The following is a 14,539-nucleotide window of genomic DNA, read 5'->3' on the forward strand; positions in this document are numbered from 1 at the left end:
ATGATCCTTAATTATAGTTCATTGATAAAAGCCATTCACCTGTCTTCAAACCAAAATAAAAGGCAAACTTTTTGAACAAAGAACACTATAGCACTGTACAAACCCTTCACCTCACAATGTTCTACTGACCTTCTAGCCTAGTCTAAGATCAATCTAACCCTCCCTTCCTACATAACCATATATTTTTCTAATAATTTTCCTACTTGGAAAATTAAACTAAGTAGCATAATAAAAAATTATAACTCTGCACTGCTTTTTATTGCTTAAACATTTTTTTCTTTACTGATTTAAGATGGATTCTATCATTAAAAGTGACACACAAGAACTGAACTGTATAGCTTTAGCCTGCATGTAGAGGAGGTACCGCTAATAGCTAATATCACTGAACAAAAAAAAGATTTTGCTCCCTGAATACTTGTGGGTGTATCTTGCAGATTTTGGGCTGCTGATCATGAAAATCTCCATGAAATTTCCCTATCATGCACTTTTTAAAAAATGAACTCTATTTGTTATTTCAATTCATAATTCAATCCAGAACAACTGATGCTAAGATTAAGAAAGGCATTTTTGTTGGTCCACAAATAAACAAGTCATCAATGACAGACAATTTGAAGAACTTCTAATGGAACTGGAGAAAATTGCAGGGAAGGCATTCGAGAATGCTGTTGACTTTTTTTCTTGGCAGCTCCAGAACACCAAATTACGTGCATTTGGTTGACAACAAAACTATGAAATGCAACATGTCACTAAAGATTCATTTTCTATATTCCCATGTTGACTTCTTCCTTGTAGATCTTGGTGCTGTCAGTGACAAGCATGGTGAAAGCTTCAGCAGGACATTGGGGTCATGGAGAAATGGTATCAGGGCAACCAGAATCCATCAGTGCTGGCTGATTATTGTTGGACACTGACATTGAGTGCAAATGAAAATCATCAATAACATTTTTTTGGATCAGTTAAACTATTGCAAAATATCAGCACCATTATGCATATTTTATTCTTCTTCTTCTGTATTATGTATTGCATTGAACTGCTGCTGCTAAGTTAACAAATTGCACGACACATGCTGGTGATAATGAACCTGTTTCTGATTCAGTTAAGTGCATTATATTCAATAAGAGTTAACATTTTTATTTCTCCAAATTCCTACATGATACAAGTAGTCTGAAATTATATTTGTGTTCAGCTTCAAGTGGTCTATCATGACCACCTAAGAAATTCTGAGGAAGCAACACATTTGAAAAATTTCTTGTCCAGTCTATCATAAGCTACATGCAATTGTGAAAGTGCAGTTTGAGAGATTAATTTAAAACTCTAGCTTTTCCTTCATAAATATATCTACAAATTACTAGCAATTTTCCATTAACTTTTTTTATTTCTTGTGGAAATTACTGATATGACTTTTGCACCTGTCAACAAGGAACATTACTGGACAGCTGGCTGTGTCAGTAGATGGGATGCTTGCTGTCAACAGCACGAGTCCTAGCAAATGAGATAAAGGGTGACAAATTCAGCATGCAGCCGTCAGGTAGCAAGAACTAAGGATTCTCATTGTTCTACGATTATATTATGCCAGTATTAAGTTGCATATTTTTTATTTCTTACCTGTGCGTACATAGGAAGTTAACAAGTCAGGCATGATAAAAACTTAAAGCTGCAAAATTCAGAGATTTATGATCAGATTGCCATTATTTTCTTTGTAGTTCATCGTAGCCTTCGTCACTGACCCTGCAGGAATTTTAAGCCAGCAGGCGGGGACCTTATATGTCTAAACCATTTGGGTCCAAGTCTCACTTTCTGCATGTCTCCACCACCTGCTTTTTCATGACCTTCTTAACTTTATTAAACTCTAGAACAGGGGTTCCTACCCCTTTGTCAGTCCAGTGAAGCCTATGGACCCCTTCTCGGAATAAAGTATCTAAATATATAAAATAAAATACATACGATTGCAGAAGAAACCAATTGTATTGAAATACAGTTATCAAAATAGTTTTAAAAATTATATTTGAAGGAAATGTTAAATTTGAGTCAGAGGTTAGTGAAAATCAAGAAGTAATTTTTTTTCCCATTGAAGTTCACGGATCACCCTGGAATCTATCCACAGACCCTAGGTTAAGAGCCCCTGCGCAAGAGGGTTCCATAGCACAACACTGTTACTGCTCAGGGGTCAGAGTTTGGAGTTCAATCCCGGAGACCTCCGTCGGGAGCCTTCGTTCATCCTCCCCATGAAATAGGTGGGTTTTCTACGGGTGCATTGGTTTCCTCCCACCATCTAAAGATGTACTGGTTAGTAGGTTAATTGGCCATTGTAAATTGTCCTGTGATTAGGTTAGGGTTAAATCGGAGTTGTCAGTGTTGCTTAACAGTGATGTTCGAAGGACCAGAAGGGCCTATTCCATGGTGTATCTCAAAATAAATAAATAAGAAAGATGCAGATGTGTGGGGAAACATAATCATTACCTTTATCTGCCACATGTACATTGAAACATGTTATTTGTGTCAACGACCAACACAGACCAAGGAATGTGCTTTGGGCAGCCTGCAAATGACACCATGCTTCCTGTGCCGAAATTTCATGCTCTGACTTACTAACCTTAACCTGTACAGCTTTGGAATGTGGGAGGAAACCGGAGCAACAGGAGGAAACCCATGCAGACACGGGGAGAACGAACAAAGTCCTTACAGAGAGTGGCAGGAGTTGAACCCTGATCACTGGCACCGTGAAGCGTTACACTAGCTGCTACACTACTGTGGGCCATTCTTCCCCTTGTGCCTACTCTGCCATTCAATACCACTTCCTGCCCAAACCTCATAACCTCCAAAAATCTATTGATTGCTAACTTGAATAAGCTAAGCAACTGAGCCACTAAGATAAGGAACTTCACAGATTAACCATCCAATGGATGCAGAAATATTTTTAAATTTCAGTCTTGAATTAGTCATTCATTAATTTGAGGCCAGACCCTAGGTTTAAGGCACACCAGCACCAGCCTTGCCTTTACCCCCACAAGCTACATGAGATTTTTCTATGGTTCTTATGAACTCAAAAGATCAGAGGCCCTGGCTAATTAAACAAACCCACATGGAACAATCACTCATCCATCAATTAGGATTTATTGTAATTACAACCTTCCTTCAATGGTAAAGGAAAACCTGTTTCACCAGGGCTTTATTCAATGAATAAAGAGGTCATTCAACCTCTTCACCCTTGTACTCAAATCTGTAATCCTGATATTAGCCATTTAAGCCCTGGGAAAAAAGTCTCTGGTCGTCCACTCAACCTATGCCTCTTATCATCCTGTACACCTCTGCCACCTTGCCTCTCATCCTCCTTTGCTCCAAAGAGGAAAGCCCTAGCTCACTTAACCTATCTTCATAAGACATGCACTCTAATCCAGGCAGCATCCTGGTAAATCTCATCTACTGCCTGTCTAAAGCTTCCACATTCTTCCTATAATGAGGTGACCAGAACTGAACACAAGTGTGGTCCAACCAGGGTTTTATAGAGTTGCAATATTATCTCATGGCTCTTAAATTCAATCCTCCGACTACTGAAAGCCAACACACCGTATAACTTCTTAACAACCCTATCGAGCTGTGCAGCAAATTTGAGGGATCAATGGAAGTGGATTCCTTGATTTCTCCTTTAACCCTGCCTTTCTAATTGTTGCAGCAGCTGTAGGATAACCTCCAATACTTAATGTGCAAAGGTCATTCAGGTCTCTTGAACACCAAGATTTCTTGATCTTTCGCCATGTCAGTTCATCTCAAGCTCATTTTGGTACATCTAGTAAGGTCATGCAACCTCACATGTCATTCCACTTCTTCTTAAGCCCATCTCCATCTACTGGAGCATAGGCCACCAAGAGCAGCTCATGTGAGTCCACTGTCCTGGGCCAGGCGGCTGTGGCATCTGCTTTACCACACAACTTCATACATTTTGTAGGCAAAGGTCCTTCCTGCCCCAGGGATGCGATGTTCAGAGCTTCTGTTGGTGTTTCTATAGCTGCGGGTTTTTACGAGATTGCGTTGCTATCTGCATGCCCAACCCTCCTCTTTCATAGCCGGGCTTGTGACCATCCATGGTGGGAGTTCCACATTTCATTGCTTCTGACTTTTGGGAATTCTGTCTCCTGTCCAGTGCTTTCCAAGCCTCGGCCTGACACTCTGTTCTGTAGGAAGCCCCGGTGGTGGTCTTCCGTTCCCCAATCCCGTCCTGAAGAAGCAAACGGCACTAAATTAAGTGGTAGATAAGCACACCAGAAAAGCTAAAAATCTGCTTTCTACACTTCACATAGTTTCTGAAGCTGACCTGGAGATGATAATTATGATAGAAATCAAGAGATAGAGAAAATATTTTTGGATATTCATAGGTGTCACAGCAATAATTTTGATATTATTCTTTGTGTGTTTCAATGCTTTGTGCATTCTCTACATAAGACCATAGGCACATGAGCAAATTTAGGCAATTCTGTCCATTGAGTTTGCACCACCATGGCTGATGGATTATCCCTCTCAACCCATTTTCTTACCTTCTCTGTGTAACCATTGACACCCTTACTAATCAACCACCACGTTAAATTTACCCAGTACTTCCACAGCCATCTGTGGCATTGAATTCCACAGACCCACTAGTTTCTGGCTAAAGAATTTCTTCCTTGTCTCTATTCTGAGGCTGTGCCTTCTGGTCCTAGACTCCCCCACTATAGGAGACATCGGCTCCAAGTTCACTCTATGTAGACCTTTTAATATTCAGTAGGTTCCCACCCGCCCCCATTCTTGTAAACTCCAGCAAGCAGCGTCTCAGAGCCCCATGTGTGACCAGCTATGAATGTGGTGGCTAGAAAGTGCATGTATCTGCTGTAACATCTGTACAGAATTCCATTTCGTTAAGCTTGAATGTTACTGCTTGGTTTGCACCTTTGCTTGACGAAACCACAGATGCAGCAACCTCTGAATGCACAGCAGCAGACATGAGATATTTGCCACATCCCAGTGGCTTCACATCTTTCTTCATAGTGTAAACCAAATTTCATACAACCTGCCCCTGTATCTGTACTTGCTGCTTCTGCCGTGGCTTAATTTGGAAATCTTCACGTTTCATTCTGCCTTGGGTTTGTGAGTAGCCATTTAGGGACATTTTCATTTGCAGTTTGCAGCGTGAATTCACAGCGGAGTTTGCAATATTGGTCAGTTATTTTAAAGCTCCAAATGGTTACAGGCACTTTTACAAAGAATAATCAATCTACAGAACCCTGTCAATGTAACAAGTTTCTACCAAACTCACCAAGTTTCAAAATCACAATCAGGTTTATTATCACTAACATACAGTCTGTCGTGGAATTTCTTGTTTTGCGGCAGCAAGTGCAGTGCAGTACATAAAAAATACTACAAGTTGCAATAAGAATATACAGTATTGTGCAAAAATCTTCTTCTTCTTGGACCCTTAGCTCCTAACGGAGCATAGACCACCGATGACCTCCCGTCTCCATTGTCCTCTGTTCTGAGCCGTGAGGCTGGACCAGAAGTGTCCTCTAATATTGGCCTCAACATCTCTCCTCTGTGTGTTCTTTGAAAGTCCCTTTTTCCTCTTTCCTTGGGGATTCCATTTTGATGCCTGCCTGGTGATGTTGGTTGGCTTCCTCGAGGTGTGGCTGATCCACTTCCATTTCCGTTGTGTCTTTGTATCTCTGTGGATTCCTGGTTGGTGTTTCCCCACAGTGTCTGTTTGGTTACTTTGTCAGTTCATCTGATGATCAGGGTCCTTCTCAGGCAATGGTTGATGAAAGCCTACGGTTTTTGTAGTGTCTTCTTTGTTGTTCTCCAGGTTTCAGCGCTATGTAGGAGCACTGTTTTAAAATTCGAGTTGAAGATTCTGATTTTGGTTTTCCTTGATATGACTCAGATGTCCACACTTTCTTCCAGATGTTGAAAACTACTCTGCAAAATTCTTAGACACATATGTATAGCCAGGATGCCTAAGACCTTTGCACAGTACAGTATGTCAACATGGAGTGGAGAGCCAGTTTGTAAAGCTGGTGGGAGCAAAGAATGTTGGGGATGGCAAGGGTGGAGTGCTGCAGGAGGGGTGTGGGGCAGGTGGCAGAGAAGGAGTGCCAGAGAAGCGAGGGGTGACGCTGGTGCAGATATGCCAAGCCCTGAGACCACAGGCAAGGTCATTTGATTCCAACCAACTGGCATATTGATCATTACAAAATGAGTCTCTGGTGCTTCCTGCTCCCTCCCCTCTCCCTGCCCCCTTCTGACTCTCAGTTTACAATTGAGACTCATATCAGAATGAGATTTATCATCACTCATATACTGTATGTCCTGAAATTTGTTTTTTTTTGTCAGCAGTACAGTGCAATTTATGGTATATAATTACTACAGTACTGTGCAAAACTCTTAGGCACTCTGTCTGTACACACATGTACCTAAGACTTTTGTACAGAACTGTAAAAAATTATTAATAAGTAATACAAAAAGAGATTAAAATAGTGAGGTCGTGTTCATGGACCGTTCGGTGACCTGATGGTGGAGTGGAAGAAGCTGTTCCAATAGCTGTTGTATCTATCATGATAGAAAAGCATTCCAGTATCATTGATTTTATAGTGTTGCCAGGCAGGACGCTGATTCTTTCCCCATTTATACAGAGTCAGCGAATAATTGGTAGAACTCCAGTGCACTTAGGTAGTGAGAATGGAATGTTTCAATTACAAATATAATTATTTGGCAGGGACCTTCACTGCATTCAAATTAGAATTTGTCTAGACCTAACACTCCTAAAGTTGAATCAGAATCAGGTTTAATATCACTGGCATATGTGGGGGAATTTGTTGTTTTGTGGCAGTAGTATGATGCATAATAAAAACTATAAATTACAAGATACATATATGTACATATGGTATAAAATTAAATTGTAAAACTGTGACAAAAATAGAGGAAAAGAAATAGTGAGGTAGTGTTCATGGGTTTGTTGTCCATTCAGAAATCTGATGGTGGAGGGGAAGAAGCTGTTTCTAAAACATTGAGTGTGTGTCTTCAGGCTCCTGAACCTCCTCCTTGATGGTAGCGATGAGAAGAGAGTATGTCCTGGGTGATGGCGTCCTTAATGATGGATGCTGCCTTTTTGAGCCATCTCCTTTTGAGGGTGTTCAAGATACTGTGGAATTTAGAACCCATGATGAAGCTGGCTGAGTTTACAACTTCCTGCAGCTTTGTCTGATCCTGTGCAGTGGCCCATACATACCACGTGGTAATGCAACCAGTTAGAAATCTCTACATGTTAGATCTGTAGATATTTTGCATGTGTCATTGGTGACATACCAGATCTCCTCAAACTCCTAATGAAGCATAGCCACCGTTGTGCCTTTTCTGCATTTGCATCAATATGTTGGACCCAACATAGATTTTCAAAGCTGTTGTCATCCAGGAACTTGAAACTGCTCACCCTTTCCACTGCAGACCCCTCGATGAGGACTGATGTGGGTTCCGTCAATTACTCTTCCTGAAGTCCACAATGAATTCCTTGGTCTTGCTGATGTTGAGTGCAATGTTGTTGTTGAACCTGCTGGTATATCTCACTCCTGGACGCCTCCTCATTACCATCTGAAATTCTGCCAATAGCTGCATCATTAGCAAAGTTGTAGATGGTGTTTGAGCTGTGCTTAGCTACAGAGTCAAGGGTGTAGAGAGAGTAGAGCAGTGGTCTAAGTACGCAAACACGAGGAAATCTGCAGATGCTGGAAGTTCAAGCAACACACTTCAAAGTTGCTGGTGAACGAGATTCAAATCTCTTACTAGCTTTTCTTTCAGTTGGTCCTGACGAAGGGTCTCGGCCCGATACGTCGACCGGACCTCTTCCTAGAGATGCTGCCTGGCCTGCTGCGTTCATCAGCAACTTTGATGCGTGTTGCAGTGGTCTAAGTACGTATCTTTGAGGTGCGCCAGTGTTGATTGTCAGCAAAGAGGAGATGATATTTCCAATCCACACAGACTGTGGTCTCCCGGTGAGGAAGTCAAGGTTTTGGTGCTTATTGATTAGAAATGAGGGCATAATTGGGTTGAATACTGAGCAGTAATGAATAAACAGCAGTCTGACATAGGTATTGCAATTGTCCAGGTGATTCAAGGCTTTGTGAAGAGCCATTGAGATTAAATCCGCTGTAGACCTATTGTGGCGATTGGCAAATTGCAGCAGGTTCAGTTCCTTGCCTAGGCAGTTGATTCTGGCCATGACCAACCTCTCAAGGCACTTCATCAAGGTAGATGTGAGTGCCACTAGGTGATAGTCATTGAGGCAGCTCACCCTGCTCTTCTTGGGTGCTAGTGTGATTGTCACCAGGTGGGACCCTCCAACTGCAGCAGTGAGAGATTGAAGGTGCCCTTGAACACTCCCACCAGTTGGTTGGCACAGGTTTTCAGTGTCCTACCAGGTACACCATCAGGGCTTGATAATTTGCAAGGGTTCACCCTCCAGAAAGACGTTCTGCCGTTGGCTTCTAAGACAGATATCACAGGGTCACCAGATGCTGCAGTGATTCACGTAGAATAGTGATATTCTTCCATTCAAAGTGTGCATAAAAGGCATTTAGTTCATCTGGGAGTGAAGGAGTTCAAAGTTCAAGGTGAATTTATTATCAGGTACATATATGTCACCATATACAACCCTGAGATGCATTTTCTTGCAGGCATGCGCAGTAAATCTAAGAAAAACAATAGAAGCAATGTATGACCACACCCAATAGGATGAACAAAGAACCAATTTGCAAAAAACAACAAAACTATACAAACAGAAAATTTAAAAAAAATTATAAATAAGCAACAAATATCAAGAACATGGCATGAAAAAGTTCAAAGTAAAATTTATTATCAGAGCACATACATGTCACCACATACAACCCTGAGATACTTTTTCTGCAGGCATACTTAGCAAACCTATAGAACAGTAACTGTAAACAGGATCAATGAACAAGAAACTATGCAAAGGCAAATATAAATAAATAACAATAAGTAACAAGCATGAAATAACAAGATAAAGATTCCTTAGAGTGAGACCATCATTTGTGGAACACTAGAAGTAGAATGAGTGTAGTTATCGTCTTTCATTCATGAGCCTGATGGTTGAGGGGTAGTAACTGTTCTTGAACTTGTGGTGCGAGTCCTGAAGCTCCTGTACCTTCTACCTGGTGGCAGCAGTGAGAAAAGAGCGTAGCCTGGGTGGTGAGGATCCTTGATGATGGATGTTGCTTTTCTACAGCAACACTTCATGTAGATGTGCTCAATGGTTGGGAAGGCTTTACCTGTGATGTACTGGGCCAAATCCATTACTTTTTGTAGGACTTTCCATTCAAAGGCATTGGTGATGCCATACCAGGCCGTAATGTAGCCAGTCAGCACACCTTCCACCACCCATCTATAGATGTTTGCCAAGGTTTTTGATGACATGCTGAATCTCCGCAGACTCCTGAGTCAGTAGAGTCACTGGCTCAGCCTCTGATTTCCCTCTCCTGAGGTCCACAATCAGTTCCTTGATCTTATTGATATTGAGTCGAGTAAGAGGTTGTTCTTGTTACACCACTCAGCCAAATTTTCTATCTCCCTCCTGTATGCTGATTTATCACCACCTTTGACATGGCCCACAACAGTGGTGTCATCAGCAAACTTGTGCATGGTCTTGGATGTACTATTTGGTGTTGGTGTTGAAGAGTCCTTGAAAGTGAGTCCATAGGTTGTGGGAACATTTCAGTGATGAGGTGTGAAGTTGCTCTGGTTCAAGAGCCTAATGGTTGAAGTGTAATAACTGTTCCTGAACCTGGCGGTGTGGGGCCAAAGCTCCTGTACCACCTTGCTGATGGCAGCAGTGAGACGAGAATGTGCCGGGATGGTAAGGCTCCTTGTTGATGAATGCTGCTTTCCTGCAATGGCTCTCCATGTAGATGTGCTCACGGGCTTTACCCATGATGGACTGGGCTATATCCACTACTTTTTGTAGGCTTTTCTATACAAGGGTATTGTGTTTCCATACCAGGCTGTGATGCAACCAGTGAATATACTGTCCACCACACATCAATAGGAATTTGTCAAAGCTTTAAATTACATGCCAAATCTTCACAAACTTCTGAGGAAGTAGAGGTGCTGCTGAGCTTTGTTCATAGTGGCATTTATGTGCTGGAACTAGGACAGATCCTCCAAAATTATAACGCTGAGGAATTTAAAGTCGCTGACCCTCTCCACCTCTGAGCCCCTGACGAGGACTGGCTCGTGGACCTCTGGTTTTCTCCTCCTGAAGTCAATAATCATCTCCTTGGTCTTGCTAACAGTGGATGAGAGGTTGTCATTGTGGCACCCCTCTACCAGACTTTCAATCTCCCTCCTATATGCTGATTTGTCTTCAGCTTTAATTTGGCCAATGCCAGCGGTGTTGTCAGAAAAAAACTGAAGCTCAAAAGAAAACATGGTCAGAGGAATGGGTATCTCAGAATATAAGATAAAATTCCTGTACTTTTTTTTATAGCCAATTACTGCATTGATTATTTCTAGAAAATCATGTTTGAAACCAATGATATAGGGAAGAAATAATCACTATCAAAGCTTAAATTTGTATTTTAGCACCCAGTCAATGGAACTGAAATAATGTAACCCTGAGATAGAGGAAGACTGTTTCAGTTATGTGCAGTTAGTTGAAAAGAATGGAGTTATAAAAATAGTACTAGAATATTCTGGTATTCATCCAAATATGATTAGCACTTGCCTGCACCATTTTGAAGATAAATTCAAGAGATTCTGCAGGTATTGGAAATCCAGAGCAACACGTACAAAACTCTGGTGGAACTTAGCAGGTCAGGCAGCATCTATAAAAGTCACTAAATAGTCAACATTTCAGGACTTTATCAGCCCTGAAAAGAAAGGGGGAAGGTGCCAGAATACGGAGCTGAAGTGGGGAGAGGAAGAGGACAAGCTAGAAGATGAATGATAGGTGAAGTCAGGTGGGTGGGAGAGGAGGGATGAAGTAAGAAGCTGGGAGTAAGGAGGTGGAAAAGGTAAAGGGCTGAGATGAAGGAAACTGATAGGAGAGGAGAGCGGACTTTGGGAAATGGGGGCACCAGGTGGAGGTGATAGGCAGGCCAAGGGAAGAGGTAAGAAGGGGGGCCAGAGAGGGGAAATGAAGAAAAGGGAAGGAGGAAGGAGAAAAGGTTTTACCAGAAGTTAGAGAAATCTCAATGTTCATGCCATCAGGTTGGAGGCTACAGTACTATGCAAAAGGCATTGGCACATATTGTATGTAGAGCTAAGCTGCCTAAGACTTTTGCACAGTACTGTAGTAACTTTATGTATTGCACTGTACTGCTGCCACAAAAACATACAAATTTCACACATTTGTGAGTGACTATAATCCTAATACATGAGACATGATAGAGGTGTACAAGATAATAAGAGGAATAGATAAAGTGGACAGTCAGCGCCTCTTCCCCAGGGCACCACTGCTCAATACAAGAGGACATGGCTTTAAGGTAAGGGGTGGGAAGTTCAAGGGGGATATTAGAGGAAGGTTTTTTACTCAGAGAGTGGTTGGTGCGTGGAATGCACTGCCTGAATCAGTGGTGGAGGCAGATACACTAGTGAAGTTTAAGAGACTAGTAGACAGGTATATGGAGGAATTTAAGGTGGGGGCTTATATGGGAGGCAGGGTTTGAGGGTCGGCACAACATTGTGGGCTGAAGGGCCTGTACTGTGCTGTACTATTCTATGTTCTAATACTGATATTGATCTCTATTGTGGACTGAGAGTGGGAAGGGGGCAAGGAGAAGGGAATCATGGTTGGGAAAAGGAGAAGGGAGCAGGAAGCACCAGAGAGACATTCTGTAACGATCAATAAACCAATTGTTTGGAACCAAATGACCTTGCCTGGTGTCTTAGGGCTGGGTGTGTCTGCACCTGCGCCACCCCTCCGCGCCTGGCACTCCTTCTCTGCCACCTGTTCCACACCCCTTCTGTGGCACTCTACTTCTGCCATTCTCAATATATTTCGCTCCCTCCAGACTTACAAAGTCACTCGCTGCTCCACGTTGACAAATACAATACTGTGTAGAAGTCTTAGGCAACTATATATATATATGTGCCTACGATATTTGCACAGTACTGTGCCTCAGTGGAATATGAGGTGTTGTTCCTCCAATCTGTGAGTGGCCTCGTGATGACAGAAGAGGACACCATGGACCGACATATCAGAATGTGAATTGGGAGTGGAAATAAAATGATCGACTACCTGGAAATCCTACTTTTCTTTAAACTAGTAGCTTCAGTTTGTTTTTCTTTTCATTCTGTATTGAGTTACCTTCGTTGATCTTAAATGGACTGTAAAACTTATCAAAATCCCTCAGAGTTTAAAAATCCTGTTTTCCGCTATGCCCTTGTAAGCAGTGTGGAGGTTTGAACTTTACAAATTGTGTATTTCAGACACTGAGAAAGAAGGGCCTAAATGGGTGTGACAGCCCAGACCCAGACGCAGACGATTCAGTGAGTCACAGCCCTGAGTCTGATGAGAAGGGCAGAAAGATAAATGAAGATATTGATCTAATGATCAGCAGGCAAAGATTGTGTGTAAGTACAAGGGCCCTCCTTTATTTTACTTCTGATATTTCTCTGAATCTGGCAGGCATTGAACAAGAAAGAAAACAAAGGCTGTGACAGCCCTGATCCTGACTCCTCTTATGCGCTCACCCCACGCACTGAAGAAAAATACAAAAAAATTAATGAAGAGTTTGATAATATGATCAGGAATCATAAAATACCTGTAAGTACCATGAGACGGAAGGCTGCTCTGCTAATGACTGCTGCAGTAATCTACCCTATCAGTGCAGGTTTCTTCCAGATAAATCACATTTCAAATCATCAATATGCAGAGAACAAGCAAAAAATACTTGAAAATAGGATAATAAGTAATATTAAACACAAATGATTTTGCAGATGCTGGAAATGATAACTGATATTGCCCCTTTAAAATAGTGATAATCTCAAGCCGTTTCAGCTGCTTACTCAAATAATTGGGTATCACTTAGAATACTTGATCTGTAGGAGTCTAAAATGACCAGCAAAATTTACAAACGCCAACTCTCTCTGCAAAACTCTTGATGTACAGCAATGAAGTTAACAAGCCAGAATAAATAACATCTTAAATAAAACCACAAAGGAAGTGATTGGTGTGGAATCATGTACTCAGTATGTAAACTAGAATATTCTGATCCATAAACAAGCTCTCTCTTCCTCAGTAGAGTCAACGTGTTCCAGTCACATTTTCTTACATTCTATTGGACAGAATATTGAAATGAAAAAAATTAAAATTTTTGATGTCTTTCTTTATTCACTTTTCAAAAAAAAAATCAACGCACCTCCATAAATAAGCTATGTTTTCCGAAGTACAGCCAACATGCTTCAATAATACTTTCTTACATTTTATTCGACGGAATATTGAAGTGAAAAATATTATGGATAATTTCATCTTTCATTTTTCAAAAAAATAAATTATGACAGCACAACCATCAAAAACATATTGTCTCTTTATCCATACTAATAACCATCAACTTTTTATTATTAAAGAACAATGCTTTTTAACAATGTAAAGAGAACAACAATTCTTTTAGAACACTTTGAATTTGTTAGAAGTAAGTTTTAAAGTAGTTAGATTTCATCATTCTGTGATGAAATCTGTCTAAATCACAAGCACATACTTTCTAACAGTTGGAATGACTCAGGACTATTTCATGTTCCCTCTCTCAAAATTTGACAATTTGCACCTCAAGTAATCTTTTTGCCTCACTTTAATATAGAACAGGAGTCCCAACCTTTTTTATGCCATGGACCCCTACCATTAACCAGGAGGTCTATGGACCCAGGTTGGGAACCCCTGATTTAGAGTGTGGTAGATCCCAAATAAAGCCTAGTTACTTTTCTGTCAGTGAAACTATCTTTATTCATTTTTCAAAAAAAATAAGTGATGAAAACACAACCATAAACACAAATTGCCTTCCTAAGTAGAGCCAACGTGTTTCAGTAACATTTTCTTACATTTTATTGGATGTAATATTGAAGTGAACAAAATTAAGAAAGTTATTAATACTTTCTGTATTCACTTTTCCAAAAAAAAATGATCAAACCACATCCATAAACAAGCCCTGTCTTCCTAATTAGAGCCAATGTGTTTAAGTCAGATTTTCATCCCACTCTTTATCAAGAAGAGTTGAAATTTCATTGGTCTATTATTTAAAGGCTAGAGGTGAGAGTGAGATCTCTCTCTGCAGTGCTCTGGCACTTCGTCAGAGTTAAACTTTCCGATGCAGTAGTCATCCATGTGCTTCTCCCACGCGACGTACTCATACCCTACATTAGACCTCCTGCCCGTTACACCGCTGGCATTTAAGGCCCTCCATCTCTGGTGGTGTTCAGGGCTTCCTTCTTCACGTCAGTAGCTTCTTCTTGGTTTTCAGTGCTGTCATTCGTTCAAGTCCCGGGTGGAGACTCAGGAATACTGTCACACTCA

General features: G+C 41.1%; 1 protein-coding gene across 17 annotated transcripts in view; it reads left to right on the forward strand.

The window, feature by feature from the left end:
* The window catches only part of mef2cb (myocyte enhancer factor 2cb), a 292,538-nt gene that overhangs the window by 207,716 nt on the left and 70,283 nt on the right, over nucleotides 1-14,539 (forward strand). For 9 of the 17 annotated variants that reach the window (XM_063068484.1, XM_063068486.1, XM_063068483.1 and 6 more), the window contains exon 5: nucleotides 12,460-12,603. The exons of 3 other annotated variants lie outside the window; for them this stretch is intronic. In XM_063068484.1, the coding sequence (XP_062924554.1) occupies nucleotides 12,460-12,603 (144 nt within the window). Of the gene's footprint in view, nucleotides 1-12,459; nucleotides 12,604-12,658; nucleotides 12,797-14,539 lie in introns of all 17 variants that reach the window. 5 more of the 17 variants (XM_063068487.1, XM_063068489.1, XM_063068495.1 and 2 more) reach the window with 2 other exon arrangements.

This window comes from Mobula hypostoma, chromosome 16 (genome assembly GCF_963921235.1).
Source record: "Mobula hypostoma chromosome 16, sMobHyp1.1, whole genome shotgun sequence".
In the NCBI taxonomy this organism is placed as follows: Eukaryota; Metazoa; Chordata; class Chondrichthyes; order Myliobatiformes; family Myliobatidae; genus Mobula; species Mobula hypostoma.